Source organism: Setaria italica, chromosome II (genome assembly GCF_000263155.2).
Source record: "Setaria italica strain Yugu1 chromosome II, Setaria_italica_v2.0, whole genome shotgun sequence".
NCBI classification, from domain to species: Eukaryota; Viridiplantae; Streptophyta; class Magnoliopsida; order Poales; family Poaceae; genus Setaria; species Setaria italica.
In genome coordinates this window covers 18,347,461-18,364,952 of record NC_028451.1, presented here as the reverse complement: position 1 = coordinate 18,364,952, position 17,492 = coordinate 18,347,461, and the positions used below count along the sequence as shown (strand labels likewise).

At 43.4% G+C, this 17,492-nt stretch overlaps 1 protein-coding gene across 4 annotated transcripts; it reads right to left on the bottom strand.

Moving 5' to 3' along the window:
* Positions 1 to 11,344: 11,344 nt before the first annotated feature.
* Positions 11,345 to 14,397, bottom strand: LOC101778855. 4 transcript variants are annotated; one of them, XM_022824744.1, is made up of 5 exons: positions 13,718 to 14,119; positions 13,487 to 13,605; positions 13,185 to 13,334; positions 12,943 to 13,055; positions 11,345 to 12,721 (listed from the first exon to the last, which is right to left on the bottom strand). In XM_022824744.1, exons 3-5 carry the CDS (start codon positions 13,188 to 13,190, stop codon positions 11,566 to 11,568), a joined length of 1,275 nt encoding a protein of 424 aa, XP_022680479.1. In that variant the 5' UTR covers positions 13,191 to 13,334; positions 13,487 to 13,605; positions 13,718 to 14,119; the 3' UTR covers positions 11,345 to 11,565. The 4 variants fall into 4 exon arrangements, with proteins under 4 accessions (XP_022680479.1, XP_022680477.1, XP_004956330.1 ...); XM_022824742.1 differs by adding an exon at positions 14,128 to 14,397 and having other exon boundaries at positions 13,185 to 13,963; XM_004956273.2 differs by lacking the exons at positions 13,487 to 13,605; positions 13,718 to 14,119 and adding an exon at positions 14,128 to 14,397.
* Positions 14,398 to 17,492: the final 3,095 nt, after the last annotated feature.

The following is a 17,492-nucleotide window of genomic DNA, read 5'->3' as shown; positions in this document are numbered from 1 at the left end:
CATGATGCACTACTTGGGGAAGCATGGCTTCTTTGTGCCGCAAAGGCACTTCATGTATTTTGCTTTGTGTGAATAATGAAAAGATTAGTGCTGAAAAGAAAAATTCATAAATTCACCATGTTGTTATGCTTAATGTTCATATTCTAGATTGCTTAGTTGTTACATGATGTCTGCCAAAAAAGAAGCAGGCACATGGTTTCAACAAGCTCAGACATGACTTGTGATGCATATGTGGGTGTTTTCAATGATCTCTTGTGGAGAATGTGGCTTCCCAGTATGAGCTCTTGATGGCCTCGCTTATTCTTTCTGGGGTGATTCTTGACTAGATGTTTCCTCATGTGGTGATCTTTTTCTACATTACTAAAACTTGACATCTACTTCACCTCCTGTCACATGATATCATCTTGCTGGCGGTGTTATTGCTTCTATCTGATCCACCAAGCGTTTTCTCTCTTATAGCATTTGAGAGTATTCTGTGGTATATCTGAGAAGCTTGACAGATTCTGCATTTCATGCATCCTTTTTGTGCTCTCATGCTCGTTTTGATGATTGCATTGTCAACAAGGGGGAGATATTTGGAAATGCACAAATTCTTGCAAATTATTGCCTTGTTTTAGTTTCACAAGGGGGAGAACTTTGCTTTCGCATGCCTTAGTTTTAGGGGGAGTGCATTTGTTCAGGGGGAGTCTCTGTGAGTTTTTATGCTTGCTCTTGTGTCTTTCTGCTGGTCACGTTGAGCTTGTTACCTCTTCTTGAGGAGCCAGTTTTCGAGTCTCTGTGAACTTTTCTCTTGTCCCGATCGTGTTGAAATTTTTACCTCTTCTTGAAGAGCCAGCATGTGATTTGAGTTTGGATTTCATGTGATTGGTGTTGAGCCCATTTTCTGCCTCTTCTTGAAGGATCACACGATTTTATCTTAGTCGTGTAGAGCCATTGCCCTTATCTTAGGGGACTGAGATTTTCTATTTTGCATTTCTTGTTTTCTTTTTCAAACTATGAATTTGTGGGGTGTTGTCAATGCACTCATCAAGGGGGAGATTGAGGACCAATGGTGGTCACCCTTGGATGATGAGTGATTGATAATGTTGTGTTGGATTGATGTTGCTCTTGGCTTGTGATGTGCAGGTGTAGGATGTGGTGTGACGGCCGACGAAATGCGGTGAAGGTCAAGCAAAAGGTTCATGCCGATGGACCAAGGGTGGTGAAGGATGAATGCGAGTAGGCTTGGACCGATGGACCCGAGGAGTCCAGGCAGAGTAATGGGCGGTCCACATGGTGCATAGAATGGCAAGAGAACATGACGGATGGATATGGCGTCAGTTAAGTTAAGCGGGATGGAGGCAAGTCAAGTAGGCGGCTCGGGAGTCAGGAGCAAAAGACTTGGAGGCGTCAAAGTCTTGGCGGAGACTGAACACGCGTCGATATCGAGGAGGTCGTGTGGCGGCCAAGCAAAGATGGACGGTTTGGGTGGTTTGGGCCTCAAAACCACCGCGCAGGCAGGTTTCCCGGTTTGGGCCTCAAAACCGGGGGCGAGCCTGGTGCGACTAGAGCTTCGACAAGGAAGGAACATGGCATCATTGTGAAGCTTGTGTCGAGGCAAAGCAAAGTCGTGTAGGTGGCGTGTCCGTCCGATGAGCGCAGAAAAACTTAGACCAAAATGCCCCTGCGTGGGTAGTGATCCTAGTAGTAGCTGTAGGGGTAGTTTAGTAACTAGTCCGATACTATAAATAGGGATGGGAGGCTGGTTGTTTCAGCACCTCTCTAAGCACCTCTTCTATCTAGGGTTTTAGTAGTTCATTAGCCTCATCTCTCTCTCTCTAGTTTATCTCTCTAGAAGTCCTCGGATGTTTTGAGCTCTGAATCCGTGTATTGAACCAAAGTTTGTTGCGGGAATGGAGGGCCTATCCTCCTCGTGTCCTCCGTGTATTAGGGGATAACAACTTTATGCGATTCCCGTTTGTGTGCTTCGCATTCTTATTTCTTCCCTACCTTCTTCCTTCACGTTTTTGTTTGATTCATGTTTTGTGGGGGGTTTTGAGTCAAACCGGTTGTTTGGATATGAACTAGGACGTGAGTTGAACCTTTCGAAGTGTGAAAAGTTGTGTTCTTCACAAGATTTGGAATTCCTATTGTTTGACAAATCTTTGAGGGATGATTTCTTAGGAGTAGCTTCTCTACTATCTTGTGATGCTATGGTTCAAATTTCATGATTTTTGGAGGTCGTTTGATCAAGTTTTGGAATTTTCTTCTCTCCTCACGAAGGCTGATTTTTGAGCTGTAGGAAGTTCCGACACTGTGTAGAAAGTTCTGATGGGTCTGAAGTTTCGATGGGTCGGAAGTTCCAACACAGGATCTGAAGTTCCGATGGGTTAATTGTTGAAAACCAGAAAACCTCTGTCGGGAGTTCCTTGGTACATCCGATAGGTGTCGAAAGTTTCGATACAGGGTCGGAAGTTCCGACAATCCACTTTCGTAAGTTCCGATAAGAGGTCGGAAGTTCCAATACCTGGAAGGTGTTTTGCGTTCTATTTTGCCTTAATCCTTTTAGTTTGCTTCCGATTGCTTCTCGAGAGTCCTGCTGTGTCTTTTGGTCATTATCATAGACAGCCAGCCAACCAATTGGCTCATGGATCTCTCATCTTCCGCTTGCTAGGATTTGGGGTTTGATTTTTAGACAAAGGCCTAGGATTTTGAAAGAAATATTTGAGGCTCCCATTCACCCCCCCCCCTCTGGTCGCCTTTTCCGTCCTTCAGTGGCTGTGAGGGGTACGGCGTCTAGAACATTCGAGTTGGCAAGTCTTCAATGGAAGTAGCCTCGAGCAACGGGCCAGTCGTAGTAGTTTCAGCTTGCGGCAGCGTGACATCTTGGAGGGAGCCAATCACGTCCTGCATAAGAGCAGCCACCAAATTCGTAGCGCCGGGCTGTCCCCTTGGTGCGGGACTCTCCTCCGTCAAATCGATAATGGGCACGGAGACTGGGTCCATAGCTGAGCGGCGCACTCCATCAGCTGCCGGATCAGTACCTGATGAACCAAAGTCTGCATTTGAAGACGCTCTGCACAAGTCAAACTGTAAGCGACAGGAATCAATTAGTCAAAGCAAGATAGCTACTCAACATAATACCAGAGTACTCACCTACTCGACCGACGAGGAATCAAAGGAGGTTTGCCCCCCAATCGTATTGGCAGTATGGTGGGGACTGGCACAATTGCCGGGCCAGGTGGCGGATCTTGGTTCTCAGAACTACCCGTGGGAGTCTCCTGCGCAGCAGGGGGCTGAAGACCACCACCAGTAGCTACATAATCTCTGCCCACGGACATTTTAGGTAGCATGGCACCGGCAACTGGTTCGGGCATCCTGACCTCTTCGTTGATATCCACCTCTAAAGCTCCGGCCACACCATCAGTAGTCACCCCTATCTCCATGGTCACATGGGATGTAGTCATCTCCGATGCTACGGGCACACTACCAGCGGCCCTCTCTGCCGCAACAGTATCGCCAACGGTCGCTACCTCCATCTCGGTTACATTATGAGTAGCTGCCTCCGTCAAACTAAAAACATCATCAGTGGCCACCTCCATGGTCTCGACTACTTCAATGGTAGCCTGCAAAAAGAAAAAAGAATCAAGATAGGTAGTCATGACTTCACAAGACAACTACAAATGACCTCGCACCCTGATGCCTTGCCCTTCTGCAAGAGTTATTACCAGTGGGGCCGCACCATCAATGCGAAGATCGTGCCTAGTGCGCCTTTTGGGCACGCCAATTCGCTGTTTCTTTGGTGGCGGCACCAAATCAGCATCCCGTGGTGTCTCCACGCACAGGAAGAAGACTTGCTCTGCTTGGAGGCGCGCGGCTGCACAACAAAATTATCCACATCATCAGATTCGGAGCTGCTAAAGGACTCGCTTTCTTCGTCCTCCTCTTCTCTTGAGGACTCCCCAGGAAACTGCCCCCAGTGTGTTGGCATTGCAGCTTTCGCATCATCAGCGCCAGGGGGAGGAGGATGCAAAAAATACATGAGTATATTCTCCTGCATAAGGAAAAATAAGTCAGAAACAACAAATTAAACAACACGAGTACTCAAATGATAGAGGGCAACGAGTACTCACTTCTCTCGGCTTGTTCCAGTTGTCAAACTCCTTGATTGCTTCACTTGTTTCGGGCATGCCGTTGAATTCCTTGAACATTCGACTCAGCCGCACTGCTACTTCTTCATCAGAGATGTCATCCACCGACATTCTCGATGGGTCATCAAGCCTAGAGTACTCATACCCCTAGGTTTTTGGCGGAGTTGCAATGGCTATACCCATCTCTTCAGAAAGCTAGCGGCTACGACTACTCCCGTTAGCCCATTCTTCTTCAACTCAGCAATCTTGTTTAGCAGATTGGGTACTTGCATACTATCAGCAGTAGTCGGCTCGTCGAGCCACCGGCTACTATACTTTGGGCAGTGTCCAGTGATCTTGGGCAAGGATGGCTTGTGATCTTCAACATAAAACCATTTATCTTTCCAGCCACCATGGGACGCAACCAGCTTATACTCCAAATACATATCAGAGTACTGCTCACGGATTTGAATGCCGGCCCTTCCAATGACTTGCATGTTCTCTTGACTTGGCTACGGTTTCAGGTGAAACAACTTGCGGAACAAACTGAAATAGTGCTGGATCGCCAAAAAGGCCTCGCACAAGTGGATGAAAATCAAAATGTGCAAAAATGTTGTTTGGGTTTAGGTGGACAAGTTGAAAAGAGTAGTAATCTAGGAGGCCCATAAGAAATTAGAAGTTGGGATGGCAAACCCGCGCTCAACAAATTGGGCGAAAGTTACCGTCTCCTTGGAGTGTGCCTCGAACATCCATGAGTTGTTATAGGATGATCTCCAGCCTAAGGTCGCTTTATCTTTCAACAGCTTGGCATCGACCAACTCCTGGATCTCCGCCTCCTTCATCGTCGACCTTTTCCACACCATGGCTTGATTGGGTGGCGCAGTCTGGTTCGTTTCTCCACATTTTGGTGGCGGCAGTTGGGGCTCTTTCCCCTTCCTAGGAGTTTCCCTCTTGGATTCACCTTTACAAGTCTCTCTATTGGAACCCTCCTTGGACCCCTTCTTGGAACCCTCAAGCTTCTTCCCCATCCTGGTCTTCACGAGCCGCTTCACGCGCATACGCTTGGGGACTAAGTGTGGGGAAGCAATGCAGGCGATTCACGAATGGTGTGCGGCGGCGCTCGAGGAAAAGTTAGGGTTTTTTGAGGAATAGGCTAACATATGCAAATGACAGCGTAAGGGTAGGGGATAACTTTCCCCTATCCCCTATAACTGCGGAGGAGTCTCTACGGCTAATGGGCCGATGTTTTCGCTAATTAGCGGCAATTACGGCCTTATTCGCGCAAGACAGATTTTTTCAAACTGGCAGAAGCGGAAAGGTCATGGTAACAGATTGAAAGACCCTTATACCTCCCGAAACTAGTCATGTAACGGCTCGAGGGCTGCATATACCGTGCCCATCGGGTGAAAATTTCTTTTTCTTCAAGATCAAGACAAAGATGGAACAAATGCAGATTGACCCTTAGCCTGATTCTTCGATTCAACCTAAGGCTCGGGGGCTACTCCATATGGAGTACGATTTTCATCGCACTTCCATATACAGACTTGAAGACTGACTTTCCAAAAACAATGTCAGATGAGGCTAAGAGTACCTTCCAGCCGCATGACAGTACTCAAAGACTAAGTTACAACAGAAGTACTTAAAGAGCTCCAGAAACTAGTCGAACCACATCTGCAGAAGTACTTGAGACTGTTGCATTTGACTACAAAGTACTCGGGAGCTTGTCGGGCATACATCCATGGGCCTACCAGAAGGTTCATATGTATCCACATGTGGAGAAGTACACCGAGACGTATCAAGACATGGAGACTGTGATACAGGGTGGCGTGGTCTACATGGAACTCCAGAGGACTAGTCAAGGACAAGGAAACTACTCTTCCTAGTTAGAGTAGTAATCAGTAGTCGAATCCGACTAGTACTGTTGTAAAACAACTACCCTGTAACCCTGCTCCCCCAATATATAAGGGCGGGTAGGGACCTCCTCAAGACAAGTTCAATCCAATACAAAAAATAACATACATGATGTAGGGTATTACGCGATCTAGCGGTCCGAACTTGTCTAAATCGCGTGCCTACGTACACCATCGAGCTCCTGATTTTGGCGACACCCACCAACCAAAACTCTACCTCGGGTACTCCCTTGGTAGGTTGCTAGGTTTAAACATCGACACCTTTAGCTCCAGCTTGGCTTGGTCTGGTGCCTCCGATTTAACTTTGTCTTGATGGAGGGCTTCTATGGCTACTACCATGTTAACTTCGCTGGGATATGGAGCGTTGGACTAACTGTATCGAACTCTGCTGATCGAGTTGTTCATACGCGAGTTTCGCTAGTTCAACCAACTGTCTATTGTATTTGTTCTGGGGCATCGCACGGGCGATGAGATCAATAGACGTGATGATATCTAGAGGAGTACGATGGTGACGCATTTGAACTACTTCAAAGGAGTTATCCAGGTTCTAGATTGGTAGATCCGCTGTAAGGTGGCGGTGGTGCTCTGCTCTTACGGTGTTTCTTGCTTGTCGTCAAATTCTTTAAGCTTCGGTCTCTTCTCTGATAACATTGGTAGTGAGCTCATCCTGCGAGATGTCATCTGGGTGACACTCATGTTGTGAGTTTCTGTCCTGTCACTCTTTTTCTTTGTCCTCTTGTCAAGTAAAGATCGCGAAGAGTTCTCGCTCTGGAGAGTAGCTTCCCGAGCTTGAAGTGATGACCTCCATGGTGCTGCCTTCCTCGTAGGTGGGTGACAGAGGAGCTCCCTACTGGTACGGGAGAGTGTCGATGAGGCATGAATCGTCATCCTTGGCAAGAGCAGGTGGCTTCATGTTGGCTAGTAGATGAATCTACCTTGAGGAGTTGATATGATTACCAGGCCCTGTTGCGGACCTGATAAAGGAGTTTCCTCGCTCGGATCCAAGAAGTAGTCGAGATCCTCGATCATATCTGTTTCGGATTATAATCTGGACAGGGCCGCCTGATAAACAGTGGTCGCATTGCGGAGTCCAAATGGGAAACGAAGTCATTAAGCTGCAGCAAAGAAGGATCACAAAGGGAGGAATAACAACAAAAGAAAAACCCTGCTCTTCTTCTTTCTCTTTCTTTTCTTTCTTTCTATCCTTCTTTTCTTTTTTTTTCTTTCAAGTAGCTGAAATTTTGCAACAAAAGATAACAAGCGACTTACAGCAATTAAATGTTTTCTTGGGAAGGGTGATTCAGTAGCGAAGTCAAACAAGTGGCTGTTTTGCAAAACTAGCAGATGCGCAAATCTCTTGGGTGATTGCAAAGCGCTCAAAAAGAATTTGGGACCAAGGTCAGATCTGTTGGAAACAGCACAAGTTAAGGTTTCGAGGCTATATTTAGAATCAACTTGTTGGATTTCGTTTTTGTAGATGGAAGGATGGATGTGGATGAAACCTCAAAGGAAGTGGTTAGGTTAATGTTGGTAAACAAAACAAAGGAATTTGGAAATCCACTCTGATTCATGGAGAGAAACAAATAAACTCAAATCTACGATGGTGACACAAACGTGACTACAACTTGAAACTCTAAACGACTAGACGCTAAGACCAGCAACTTGACACGACAATGCAACCGTTAATTCAATAAGCCATAACTAAGCAGTAACAGTATCAAGCTCAAAGGGTTTTGGGGATTATGGAGAACTAATCTACTATTTTTCTTAGCTTTTTCTGGACTATAGGAGATTAAAAACAGCAAAGAATTAGAAGTCTCTCACCGATTAACCTTGCTCTGATTACCAATTGATAGGAACCTATTGGGTTGAATCCCGATCTTTCGATGAGAGAAGGTGGATAACTCGATTTGGGGATGGAGACGACATTCACGGCCTGACTACAACCATCCAAGAATGCTGCACCTTAGCAACCGATACACCACCTCTAATGGTCGTCGCAATCTTGTGGAGCACGATCAACCAAACCACTAGGTTAATTCCTACAAGCAATCGAGGAACAAGCAAGAACAAGTAGAACAAGCAACTCAATTGCAAAATATGAAGATAAGAGCCAATCTGAAATCACAAAGTTGGGGTTCTGAATCGAGTAGAACGGATGGTCTAATCGACACATGTGTCTACAAGAAAGTAGCAATGGCAAAACTTTCAACAAAACAAAACCCAATCTATTTGTGGCAGCTCTAATCCTTATTAATACCTAGGAGAACGACCAGGGGGGTGTTGGGGTCGTGCTCCAACCCTAGGACGTGTCCCTAATGGACCCAATTTGATATACGACCCATCAGACCAAAATAAGGCGACGCAGCACCTTTGGACAGAAAACCTCTTTGTACTAATTCGGTTATTGTGGCCGCCTCAGAATAGATATGGACCTGAGTCTAGATCCATATGAAAATAGACTTCATAAGGATTCCAATTAGTACTTGAACTCCCAAAACAGAGTCTGGATGAGGTCGTGGCGGCCGTCGCAAGTTGGCGCAGTGCTGCAGTCCGAATCCAGCCCCAAAACGTGTTGGATTGGATCTCTTTCTTTCCTTGAGCCAAAAATGACGTGGTGGCCTGGTGGAGGACGTTGGGAATACTTGGACTTAGCCTCCAATCAACTTCTTTGGCCCTCCATGCCTTCCATGTATGTTTAACACTCTTTTTGATCCACGTATGTATTTCTAAAAATGACAATGAACACACATCATGGTGCAGCATCAATTAATCAAATGTATCAAATACAATCATGATAAAGAATTATTTCATCTTTAAATCAAAAGTTGCTAATGTGGTTATATTCGAGCAGGTGATGTCCTAATCACCAGGAGCCAAAGATGAACGTCGCGCCTACTTCAAACGCGACGATTGGCTTGATGATGACTTGTGCCATCGAGTTCGCCAGTGGATTCTCGGTGAGATCCCCTACCTGGCACACTAGCTGTTAGTGTTTAGACTCGGCAACCTACTGAGGGGGGTGTCTGAGGTAGTGTTTTGGTTCGAAAATATAATGTTTGTTGGAGACTGAAAAAATAGTAAAATACACCGGCAGTCCTTGAACTTATCTTGTGGTGTCATCTGGGTCCCTAAACTCTCAAAATACATTTTTAGGTATCCAAACTTGTCTCATGGTGTCATCTGGGTCCATAAACTCTCAAAGTGCATATTTAGGCCTCCCAAACTTGTCCTCGGGTTTCATCCGAGTCCTTAATCTCTCAAAATACATTTTCAAATCTTAAAACTTGTCAACTGTCGCTGATGGCAATACTTTCTCCTCGCTTGTTGCCTTCACAACCACCTTATGTTAGTGATCACGCATGTGTTGCTTGGCGCTTGATTGGGTATCTTAAAATGCACTTTGAGACTTTAAGGACTTGGATGACACCCTGAGACAAATTGGAGGACCTAGAAAATGTGTTTTGAGAGTTTATGGACCCAGATAACATCTTAAGACAAGTTTATGGAGCTGAAAATGCATTTTGAAAGTTTCGAGACCTAGATAACACGTCGTGACAGGTTAAGGAACCGCCCTTGTATTTTACTTTTGAAAAAACATGTAGTGATCGCTATAACCAATTAGCGCTGGCGACTAGATGTTACAACAATCGCAGGAAGAATATCAATTGGCTACCCCTTGATTGAATACATAGAAGTGTTTAAAATAGGCTAGCCCTTGATTGAATACATAGAAGTGTTTAATTTTAGTGATGAAGAGAATTTCGTTCACTTTGGCTGAAACTCCTATAGGTCGAACCAAACAAGCTAGCTCAATTCAGCGACTCTATCCATCATCAGTTGCCATGGCGTACCCCCGACGACAATGGCTTACCTGCATACAGCGCCAACCGGAAGCGTCCACCCTCACTGGTTCATGCCGAAGCCCCAACATGCTTAGCTAGGGTTGAAAAAATTGTAGTGTAGGTAAAAAAAGTAAATCGCACCTACCACATGACAACTTGTATGGTTGTATCATTTTGATCCAATAAGTAGCAAAATGTATGAACAGGTGGTTGTATCATTTTGATCCAATAAGTAGCAAAATGTATGAACAGGTGCACGAACTTGTTAGATGTGTGCATATACGGTCAAATGTACGCTACGTAGATGTATTTTACCGGGTAAAATGAACGATTTTATGCACATAATTAACCCCATATCTTTGTCCCCTTCTCATTAAAGACTAGTCTTAATCATGCGCACAGCTCATGTTTTTTTTTAACATCGGCGAATATAAATTAGAAAAGCTGATAAAGCTTGTCAAGCACGGTAATAGAACCATTTAGAATGTTTGTAGTATTTATAGCACCTGTCATGGCATTGTTCGTCTTGACAAAAACTGAGTCAGTCTCGTGCCAAAAACCTGATTAAACAATAATAAGAGGAAACAGAAAGACAAATGATGAGTCCACACACTAAACCTCAACCTTCATTCACGCGGGCACACAATCCAATTCAACAAATGAATGAAGGGCTCAAGCTGCGGCAAAAACAATGGTTGTCTTTCGGCTGCTTTCAAGCTCAAGGTAATGTTCATGGGGGTGTTCAGTCGAGAAAAAGGATACTGGGTTAAGGTGTGTTACTTCCTAATCCTTCTGTCTGCCATAGAAAGCAACAAAACATTAGTCTGTAAGAGATATAAATGCATCATTCCAAGCACCAAGCAACATTGAAGCTAGGTATTGTTTTCTCGAACCACAATAATCTTGTCAGTTTACCGAGAAAAAAGCCATCAGAATCACGTACACACAAATATCAAACTTTAATCTTGCCAATAGCACGAAGGATGGAAAATGCACTCGCACAGTAATAAAAAAATTACTCCTGTTACCATATAAATAATTGTAGATTTTAACCAGTAAACATTTCTCAGATACTTAATCTCTTTTTCAACAGTCCAAAAGCAAGATTTCATACACGTACCCTTGAGACGGCAGCCTATCGCAGACTATATACCAGACATGTACAATTTATATGAGGTGAAAGTACCTTATTAGATGAAAAGGGGATTAAAGATAGGGGTTATATGCATAAAACCATCCACTTCACCTACCATGATGGCAAAATACATCTATGTAGCGTACATTTGACCGTGTGCATGTGCACACATTTGACAAATTCGCGTATATATTCGTACATTTTGCTATGGTGGATGTAATTACTCGATAAAAAATGTACTAGTGTACAGCTCTACCTAACAAGAACGAGGTCTTGTATATCCAATGGTGGTGCAAAACAAGAGCATTAACAAGCCTCCCAGCTTGCGAGTAGCCAGATAAAACATACCATGAATAAAATACTTGAAACCAAGTATACCACTCAAAAAGATTCATTCATGTGACACTATGATTTATATGTACCATCCCAATTGTTACAACAATCAAACTTATGCCTGCATAAGCAGCAACAGCAGCAACAATAACAACACAGGCTTACAGTAAGCAAGTTACGATAGGCTCTTCCTATCACAATTGATGTCCATGGCTTTCATCATATGGCTCCAATTATCTAGGCTGCTGCATCTTAGGACACCTATCTGCAAAGTGGCCTTTGTCACGGCACCTTAAGCAGGTGACATTACATAGCTTCAATTCACCAGGCTTCTTTTTCTTGGGACATCTAATTGTGTAGTGGTTGCCATTGCAATTTAGGCAGGTGACACCACAATGAACCAATTTTCTAGGTGCCTTCTTGGGACAATTCCTTGCCCAATGGCCTTCATCATGGCAGCTGAAACAGGTGACTACTAGTACTTTTGTTTGCACCACATCCGTCATAGCTTCAGCGTTGGTGTCTTCAGAGGCTGGTATCTTAGTTATTATGGGGCTCACCCAATCACATCGGTCTTGCACAACAGGACTGATGCTTGAGACATTGGGTACCACCATTTCACTAGCCCCCATAGATTGGCATCCATGGTTACAATCATATGGCTCTAATTCTCGAGGTGACTTCTTTTTAGAACAACTATTTGCAGAGTGGCAGTTGTCTTCATGGCAGTCTAAGCAGGTGAATCCTGACGCTGGTGTTAGTGGCTCATCCGTCGTAGTTGCAGGGTTGTTCTTGTCAGCAGCTAGTACATGAGTTTTTATGGGGCTCCCCCCATCACGGTTGACTGGCTCACCAAGGCTGCAGCTTGAGACCTTGGGTGCCATTTCATTATTCCCGTTCAATTGGCATTCACGGCTATCATCATATAGCTCTATTCCGCTGGGTGGATCGAGTCGTGTGACTGTTCTCCCCTCTTTCAGAGTACCTCGGAAGCTTTCTCGACAGTGCTGATTTACTGCAGTGAGTATTGGACTTAAGTGACATTGAGCAGGGACACAATCCTTACCTTCAGAAAGGAAACATGTAATGTTGCTCATAGGGCATCTCCCAAGCAAATGGTTTGTATCACAGCTGGAGCAACTGAGGCCCGTATAAATGAACTTATCACCACAATGCATGGGTCCCTTACTGGCGTAGTGTCCTTTTTCGCCACAACGATGGCAAGCATGGTTCTCAGACACATTCAGTCGGCAGCACCGCAAGTAATAGTGACCAACCTTGTTACAGATAGTGCATATGAGTTTTTCCTCTCGATCCTTCATGGGGCAATCATGAGAATTATGTCCCTTTTCCGAACAGGTCACGCAGAGTTTGTCCTTGGCAGGGCAGCTGACACAGTAAGGAAAGGGTAGCTGTAGCTTAGTTGGATACCTATTTTGTAATAATCCTCCGTTCTCAAATACATGACGTTTAGGGCAAGCAAATTATTTCATGTTTGAACTAAATAGCTTGTACTAAACATCATATATTTATGGATGGAGGTAGTATCTTATTATGGCCATTGAAACACAGGAAACTAAGGAAAGGCTAGCTGTAGCTTAGTTGGATACCTATTTTGTATCTTATTATGGCCATTGGAGGACCAGGAACTTGCTTGTGTTGCTGCCTTCCAATTTCTTTTTATAGTGTGAAGCCGAAGCAGACCATCATCTCTCCTGGGCTCCTGTGAAATTGAGAAAGTGAGCGGCTCGATGCTCACAAACTCAGAAAAGCGAGATTGCGGATGGTCTGCATGGGCAGCACCTCCAGAGGTGCTACGGTCAATGATACCTTTTGGAGTTTGAAACATTACCTGCATCAGTTGTATTTTTGTTCCTCAAAACTTATCCAAATTTGGGTGAGTTATTGGTGGAGGCAATCGCTTGTTGACTTTGTTTCTCATATAGGCATTGGTGCTGGAGGATAGCAGTTGAGATTGGTGGTACCACGAATTGTTCTCCACCTGATAGGTTGACCAAACTTGTTAGTAGATGATATGGAAAAACATCAAACGGGTTAGTTGATGACAGCGAAAGACATCAAGGTATTGCACAAATTCAGCTAATCCATATCTGAATAAAATGCCAGGAACACAACGCAATGAATAAAACCAACCCTTCTTGAGACTGCAGAGTACAATGCCAGCAGGTTCACCAGGTGCTTTGCATAAGAGCAGTACGCTTGCTTGTTAAATGATACTTGCCTTGGGGGGTTTTGTCGAGCACAGGCCTAGCCTAATCATAGCACGTCTCGAAGTCACTTAAATCGTAGGTCCCTTACATAGTTTTGAAGTAAGCTGATATGAGAAAAGCTAGTAATGTTTTGAGATTAGAAAGGGAAAGTTACCAGTGGAGCACATTTGGAATGAAGAGAAAGGAACAAATAATTTCTGTCGACATTTCAGACTCTGCCGTTGACTATCATGAGCTCCTGGCTAGTGACACCTTCCTATACCCCTCTAAAAACTCCCCAGTTCCTCTCTTCATCTCCTCCCCTGTCGTAATCTTTAAGCCATCTGCCACCATAAATTGGCATCGACAGTACTTTACTGCCGTGATCCTTGTCGATATGCCAAAACACTTCCAGTTCCATCTACATCAAGATTCAAGAACAATACTAAATCGCCGATCCGGCAGCCACCTTCAAATCCTATTCCCTCGAATGGGTGTGCGAAATGATCTCATGGCCCTGGCACTCGAAAATCGGAGATAGCGTGACAGTACAAACAAATCATGGCCCCTGCGTGATGTGCTTACCTTCTGGGCGTTCGCTGCCGTGTGCCCTGCGTCTCCTCGGGCCTGCCGCCCGGCTGCCGTGCGCGTCGGGTGCGGCTTGTGCCCGTCACCGCCCGCCTACAGCCCCGCGACCCAACCGCATGCCGACGGAGAGAAAAGCAGCCAGGAATGGAGAGGGCTTGAAGTGGGTAGGCGATATGATTAGCGATTTGGGGTTGCAGATGGGGGATTTGGGATTTGGGCTTCCTCTGCAATCTTTTGTGACGGCGTGCACGAGGACGATGCCCGCGCCGCCGAAGAAAGGGAGACAAAGCCAACGCGAGCTGCGAGCACATGGAGTGGGCTGGGCCAGTGGGCGCACACAACAGCGAAATGGGCTAACACGGACCCATGTTACTTCTGGAAAGTATGCATTTGATTTTTTCGAAATTTACAAAACCCCATCAAAAAATTGAGTAAATTGCACCTACCATACAACAACTTATCACGTGGGTCCAGATTGATCCAACAACTTGTAAACAATAATTTGATAGTGGTTCAACAACTTTTAAAATGCTCAATTTAGTGCAATAAATTGGTATATTGGTGTATTTGCGGTCCAAATGTTATAACAACCAACACATTTGCTAATGTTGGGTTAGGATATATTCAGGTTGGAACAAATTATGAAAAATTATTTAATCATTGATATTCACATCGCAATGAAAATATATTTGGCCGAGACTAGAACCTTCAGAGTTTAGGAAATTAATATTATATCTTCATTTTAATTATTTTTATACGTTACTTAATTTTGATTGGAAATATTTATTTTTATATTCAATATTGATAATCACCTTTACTATTTTTTATATGTTTGATTATATGTATTTTCGGTCGGCCACTTTTTATTTAGTATTTAGATGCTTTAAATGGTGTTTAGACGGAATTGAACGGTCTAAACAGTTTTGCACTTTATCACTAAATTATACATAATCATGCTCATAAAAGGTCAAGCATTCCACAAAGTATATATATTTATGCATATAAAAGACCAAGTACATATATTCATGCATGCAACAAACCAAATATAAATAATATCTATGGGAAAACTAAAGTATATATATTTATGGAAGTAAGAATTCAAGTGGAATTGACAGTGTTCACCTAAATAGTGTGTTAAATGACCGTTTAGCATGTATAATGGTATTTAATACCATTTTGTTTAGGTCGTTTAGCCCGTTTAATCCTGTTTTTGACCGTTTAAGTCTATTTGTGTTTAATGGACCGTTTAAGCCTAAACAAAACGGTTAGCCTCCGTTCACTGTTTAGACACCGCTTAAACGACTGTTTAGGCGAACACCGTGTATTTTTCATCTAAAAAATATCAATATGTTAATATATACTAACAATACCTTTAGGCATTTGACTTAAATATATTTTTAAAGCACATGTACTCTCTCCGTCCCAAAAGAATGCAATTCTAGCTATATATCAAACTGTTGTCTAGATATTGCTAGAATTTCATTCTTTTGGGATGGGCATTTGTTCACAAACATAATCAGAATTGAACCCTTTCTGGAATGGTGGGAGTACTTGTTTAGAAACGGAAAATAAGGTAAAAGAATGAAACAAATGTACTTCTATAAAGTTGTTGAATACAAGAGCAAAAGTGCAGAAAAAATCTAATGTCACATGATCTCTCTTATTGACTTTACTCTTTCGATAATGCCAATAGAGTAATTCTAAAATTTGTGTCAATTTAAATAATGAACAAAGAACCTATGTACATAGTTGAGAAGCAACAACCTGATCATGATCAACAACTTTTATTGACAAAAACCTAAGAATTATTATTTGGAACAATTCATATATCCATATACTTTAACTAATATGTTATTACTGTAATCTTTAAACGGTAGGTGCACCAATTTGCTAAGATATTGTACTAAATTGAATATTTTACAAGTTGTTGGACCTTTCTGCACCCACCTGACAAGTTATTGTACTAAATCGAGCATTTTACAAGTTGTTGGACCAATCTGCACCCACTTGATAAGTTATTGTACTAAATTGAGCATTTTTCAAGTTGTTGAACCAATTTGCACCTGCCTCCCAAGTTATTGTATGGTGGGTGCAATTTACTCAAAAGGTTTTGCCGAAACGCAAGAGTGCTCTCGGTATAGCATAGCACTAAACGTGAGAGTCCTTCCTGAGTGGGAATGGTACATGTTTTGGATAACCAAATTTTCAAAAAAGGAACACGGGGGAAAGAAGTAAGAAAGGATGGTAAAAGTAACACGTGATTCTAGTCATAGGATGGCAATGCCGGTGATGTTAGGATTTGCGATTTCGAGTTGGGTAGATGTATAGGGAGGTTGCTGCCTGGCAGTAGTGGCGGGCAATAAGTGGAATGGCAAGGCAGCAATAGCAGCACCCACCATCGTGGTGGAGGATGGTGGTTGGGCAATTTTGGTGGTGCAAGAATCATTCTTTGGCCGGACTAGAGAGGGAGCGGTCACGGGAAGGGAAAGGAATCTAGCAATGATGGTGTCCTTGGAACCGATAGGGGAGGCGGGAGTGTAAAATTTGTTGAACGTGGTTAGCCATCCGAGCTCTATGGTTGCGTGTTTATATAAGCTAGGAATAGCCCCTAGCGTGGTATATACATAGGGTTTGTTAGGATTACAATCTTGCAAAGCAAGTTTACAAAGATGGGACTCTATCTACAAGAGATATCGGAAAGAATGCTAACAACCTTTGAGATACACGCAACTAGTACAACTCATATTAGTTAACAGCCTCCCTCAATCTAACTTGTCTTTTATCTTCAAGTTCATATTGCGCTTAAATTCATCAAATGCCTAGACGCCTAAAGCTTGGGTAAAACCATCTGCAATTTAATCCTTGGACGGTATGAGTTGAACCAGCAACAATTTCTATGCAACTCTTTCTCTAACAAAATTAAAATTAATTTCTATATGTTTAACTCTTGCATGAAAGATAGGGTTAGCTGATAGATAGGTGGCTCCCAAATTATCACATCAAAGGCATGGTGTCTGATCTTGCTTGACTCAGAGTTCTGCAAGAAGTGATTCAACCCAAATTATCTTAGTTTCATTTGCTAATGATTTATACTCAGCCTCTATGCTTAAACGAGCTCTATTGGTTGCTTTCTAACACTCTAGTGATGAGGTTTGGTCTGAAGAAAATAGCAAAACCTCATGTTGATCTTCGATTGTTGACATTCCCTGCCCAATTTGCATCTGAGAATGCACTCACCAATGTTGAGTTAGACTTGCTTATTGTCGTACCAAGATTTAATGTGAACTTAATATATCTCAAAATGCGCTTCACAATAGTCCAATGAGTAGTTGTGGGCGCTTGCAATATTTGGTGGACCTTGT